The sequence below is a fragment of the Microtus ochrogaster genome, unplaced genomic scaffold, assembly GCF_000317375.1.
Source record: "Microtus ochrogaster isolate Prairie Vole_2 unplaced genomic scaffold, MicOch1.0 UNK49, whole genome shotgun sequence".
In the NCBI taxonomy this organism is placed as follows: Eukaryota; Metazoa; Chordata; class Mammalia; order Rodentia; family Cricetidae; genus Microtus; species Microtus ochrogaster.
In genome coordinates, this window is record NW_004949147.1 from 475,216 (window position 1) to 480,369 (window position 5,154).

Below are 5,154 nucleotides of genomic sequence, written 5' to 3' on the forward strand. Positions count from 1 at the left end.
CCTCTGAGACAGGATTATGTACTGCACCTGTGAGCTGGCTAGATTGGCCAGTAAGCTCATAGGACCTACCTGTCTCTGCCTCATAGCTTTGGGGTTATAGGCAGGTATGGCCACATCCCAATGTTAAACATGAGTCCTTGGGGTTCAAACCTAGGTCCTCAGGCTTACACAGTGATCACTTTTGGCCACAGAATCATCTGGCCAGGTCCCTGTCTTCACTCTCCAGTCAACCCACATACATCTGGGGTTGTGATTCTCCCCTCACCATAAAAAGTCACAGCTTCTACTTTTTGAGGATAGGATATAGGGACATGTCCACCACAGGCTGGTTCATTCTTCTTTGTCCCTTTTAAGTATTCAAAGACTGAAGTCCTAGAAGAAGAGAGGAAGAGAAAGCAGGAAAGAGGAGCCCACATTAACTATGAGGAAACAGAATGAGGGCTGCTTGGAGTCGCAGGCTCAAGCAACCGAGGTTTATTACCCTACAGACCACAACGAGTGAACTTTGAAAGAACTGTGTGAAGTGAAAAGAGCCAGTCACAGACCACACATCATGGGGTTTGTGTGAAATGGCGACAGTAGGCAAATCTACTTGTCAAAAGCTGGATTGGCATCTGGAGGGGCAAGGGAGACAGGTTAGGAGGGAATAGTCAAGAATCTTAATGGGTATAGGTATGGGGATTATGACAGACAATATTCTAAAATTGATTGGAAGTGAATTAAATGGTGAAAGATTTGTACTCCAAAAAAGCTGTCATATAGAAAGGAAGGAAAAAACAAAGGTGACAGCCCCATGGCTGCCTCTTCCCGTCTTGGCCATCTTCACTTGGAAAAGCGTGGCCACGCCTGAAGGTGTTTGCAGATCGGAGGCTTCATGGTCAGCCCGTAGGTTGGTGTCAGGTCCACCTTGAGGCCTGGTGGCACGCTGAACTCCAGCTGATGCAGCAGGATGGCTAAGAAGAGGAAGACTTCCCACTTGGCCGGGGTCTCTCCAATGCACCGACGCTTTCCCAGGCCAAAAATCATGACCTTTTCACTCAGAGTCTTGTTGATGGCTGTGCTGTCATCAGTAAGAAACCGCTCTGGACGGAACTCAAAGGGGTCTTCCCACTGCTTCCTGCAAGAGGAACAGACAGGACCTGAGTGGGTGGGCTCTGGCAGGAAAGGGGAGCTATGTCCTCCCAGCTTCTGTGAGAACACGGTGTTAGAAAAGACTGAGGGTAACAAGAGCCTGTGGGGAAGGTACCAGACTCGGTGTTTATCTCCTTTGTGATGGTTCTTTTGCGTTTGTTTGCTTTCACACTTGTGTTTGTTTGCTTCTGTGGGTTTGAAGTTGGCCTTGAACTCCATAGATGACCCCAGGTCACCTTGTGTGAGATTCTGACCCTTCTGCGTCTACCTCCCAAGTGCTGGGATGAAGGCCTGGGCTTCCACACCTGGTGCTGGGGATGGACCCAGACCTTGGGCACAGTAGAGGGCACTCTACCCACAGAGCTGCACCTCCAATCATGGTAGTGCTTCTGAAAATAACATTTTCTCTAAAATGACCCACCGTAAGGAGAGTGGATTTTGATTATTTTCAATTTTTAAATTATAATTTTATTTATATTTTTGTATGCATGTGGAGGTCAGAGGACAACATGCAGGAGTCAGCTCTCCCCTTCTACCATGTGGAGCCTGGGGATTGAACTCAGGATGTTAGGTGTGGAAGCACATGCCTTTACCTGCTGAACCATTCCCATGATGCAAGATGGTGGTTTGGTTTGTTGTGTTGGTTTTTCAAGACAGGGTCTGTCCTGGAACTCTCTCTATAGACCAGGCTCTCAGAGAATTGAGAGGTCAGCTTGCTTCTGCCTCCCAAGTGATGGGATTAAGGTGTGTTGGAACACAACCAAATGACTGATAGTGGTTTTATTAGTTCCTTTTTGTGTATGTGTGTGTGTGTGTGTGTGTGTGTGTGGTTCTGGGAATTGATCCTAGGACCATCCACATCACATACACTACCAGTGCTTTGATTCATTACTTGAAGGAAATAATGCTTTATCAAAAGGAAATCGAAAGAAGGAAAATATATTTCTCTCCCTCATATTCCCTGTATGTCTGTAGCAAGAGGGAATCACGGGCTTGCTTGGCTTATGCTTCCTTTATGAACTAAAAACTGACAATACAAATATGAATGGGTTCTCATGTCAATATGTCCTGGCCTGGATGGATCCCCTATCTACAAATTAGAGAGGAATTTTCCAAGGAGGTCAATAGACCGTTGCCATAATTCATATAATGTATTCTCATTATCCATCCAACTGGGACCTTGGAGCACAGGGAGACATTCTAGTCAATCTCTCCTTCCTTCCTTCCTTCCTTCCCTCCCTCCCTCCCTCCCTCCCTCCCTCCCTCTTTTCTTCCTTCTTTTTTTCCTTTCTTGAGAGACGTGTGCAGTCTAGGCTAGCCTAAAACTCACCAAGAAGTTCAGACTGGCCTTGAACTCATTCTAATCCTCCTGCCTCAGCCTCCCGAGGAGGCTGGATTACAGGCATTTACCATCCACACCAGATACCTAGTTAAGTTTTTCTGTACCCTGAGTTTGAAGAAGTGGCTCTAAGTTTTGTCACTTGGAACAGGCTATGTAGTAGTGAGTGTTGGTCCTTATATAAGCAGTTCCTGAAGGGACAGACAACCTTCCTGATACTGAGAATTGACCTTCCCGCCAGGGCTAAATACTCACTCGTCATGGTTGACCTGCCACTGGTTTATGAAGATACAGCGCTCCTTAGGAATGTGGAAGCCATTCAGTGAGGTGTCCCTTGTTGTGCTGAGGAGAGAAGAGAGCTCTGTCCAGTCAGGACTTGGAGTGGTGTGGCGTGTTCCTCCCTCCACTGCATCCCAGTGTCTGATTACCACAGTCTCCAAGTTCCATACTGGAAGGTCATGTGAAGGGCGGGGAACATGGGGGGATTATCCTTCCTTTTGCTGGGATCCTGTCCTACAACTTCAACACTTCTTTACTAGACTTTTCTTGTGCTCAGATGTTGACAGAGGTTTCTGTCCCTCCCAGTTCCAATGTTGTCCAGTCCCCAAGAAACACAAAAAGGCCTATATTAATTATAAACTGCTGTCCTGTTAGCTCAGGCTTCTTTTAACTAACTTATATTTTATATTAACCCATAATACTTGTCTGTGTTCACCACATAGCTTGGTACCTTTATAAGTGGGGCATTCTCATCTTGCTTCCTCTGTGTCTGGATGACAACTGCAGACCGAACTTCTCCTCTTCCCTGGATTGTCCTATTCTGGTTGCCCTACCTATACTTACTGCCTGGCTACTGGCCAAACGGCAATTAATTAAACCAATACAAGTGACAAATCTTTGCAGAGTAAAAGACTATTGTCCCACAGCACTCAGATGGGCGTTGGGGCAGTCTCTGAAGCCAAGCAATCAGTGGTTGGGCCTTGCCCTGGGAAGTCTGCAGATTTTGTACCAGGAATAACTAGCTTATGGGGTGGGCAGAAGTGAATGTTCAACTCCCACAGTTGGGGAACTCGGGCTGTAAGCTCTACTTGGCCGATAGCCAAAAGAGGCTTCTAGATGGAAGACTCATGTCTCAGGATTGACCTTAGGCAAAGATAGAGTTTGGGAACGAGATAAATGGATAGACACATTTCCAGGCAGAAGGTCTGATTGATAGTAGTCTGGATTACCCTTGTGAGGGACGGTGAGGAGGGCCTGGCTGGAGCAGAAGATTCCATAGGGAGCAAACACAAATGGAGGTGAGTGACCGCTGAGGCCATAAGCAACTGGACTGGGTGGGCTACACCAGAGTTTGATGGGCTCAGATATTGAAGTTACCATGTTCAGGAATGAGATACAGCCTGAGTTGTTCCCAGAAATCAGGAACAGGGTAGGTAAACAGTATGAAAACTTAGGGGTCACAGAACAGGGCCCTTACCTGTGGGGAACAGTGAAGGGGAGAAAGGATGTGTATCGGAAGGTCTCCAGGATGAAGGCCTCCAGATAGGGCAGCTGAGGTCTGTCAGAAAGCCGTGGTTGCCGATCCCTGCCAATCACTGTGTCTGCAAAGCACAGGCAGAGCTCATGGGGTGTTGACTGCTCCACACACATGTGTCCCTGTTATACTAGGGTCACTCTATGTTGTCCTATGTTTACTCACGTTTCTGAGACCCCACAGTCCATCCACAACTCATGTACACAAGTGGGGATGCTATGTTCCTAAGACTTACACATAGTAGACACATGAACAGGTATGGTCCACCCACACCTTATGTACACAAGTGGGGATGCTATGTTCCTAAGACTTACACATAGTAGACACGTGAACACATATTTGTAGATCTACAAGTGACCTGGAGGCTCACAGCTTCTCTGACTCGAGGGTCAAGAACAACACATACCCAACTCCCTGTGGATCTTCCTCTGCACATTGGGCCGTGTCACAAGGAGCAAAAGGCTCCAGGAGATGGCTGTTGTGACTGTGTCAAATCCTGGGCAGCAGGGAGTAGGGAGAAGGAGAAAGGGCAACAGGGAGAAGGAAAAGATTTAAATGAGCTTCGCCATAAACGGAACAAGCCCTATCCTCTCGGGCTCCCACCCCTGTGTATCCTGAGGGAAGGGCTGAGTCCTCTACAGAGACTTGAAGCCAAGCATGGTGTCTTATACCTAGAATCCCAACACTATGGAGTCTAAAGCATGAGAATTGTCACAAGTTTGAGATCAGCCTGGGTGGGATACAGAGATGAGACCTTGTCTCAGACAAAACAAGTAAGAAGCAACCAAATAAAGCAAAGAAGAACCTATTTAAGACTGGTTTCATAGTCAGCTGCTGGAATTATAAACCTGGACTCCAGGTTGTAGAACCCTTTTACTTTCCAGGTAGGAAAACCAAGGGCCCAAAACAATAAGGACGAGGTGGATTTCACCCAGGAGTTAATGGCACATCATGACGTCACACTTGTCTGTCCTGTGCCACCTGCCATGTGGTTGGTGAGTTAGTAGATAGGGTGGGTATGGGTAAATAGCCACTGATTGAAGGCGAATTTAATTAATCCAGGCCAGTGGGTACAAGAAGACAATTTTAATATAAAAGCACACTCACACACCCGGAGTTCAGCGATCCACCGTAAACCGGAAACAGGAAG

General features: G+C 47.0%; 1 protein-coding gene across 1 annotated transcript in view; it reads right to left on the reverse strand.

Annotated features, from left to right (window-relative positions):
* Positions 1–420: 420 nt before the first annotated feature.
* The window catches only part of LOC101993499 (cytochrome P450 1A2), an 11,110-nt gene continuing 6,376 nt past the window's right edge, over positions 421–5,154 (reverse strand). The window contains exons 4-7 of the mRNA XM_005369458.1: positions 4,411–4,500; positions 3,948–4,071; positions 2,726–2,812; positions 421–1,117 (exon numbers count right to left, since the gene is read on the reverse strand). Of these exons, the coding sequence (XP_005369515.1) occupies positions 823–1,117; positions 2,726–2,812; positions 3,948–4,071; positions 4,411–4,500 (596 nt within the window). The 3' untranslated portion in view covers positions 421–822. The remainder of the gene's footprint in view (positions 1,118–2,725; positions 2,813–3,947; positions 4,072–4,410; positions 4,501–5,154) is intronic.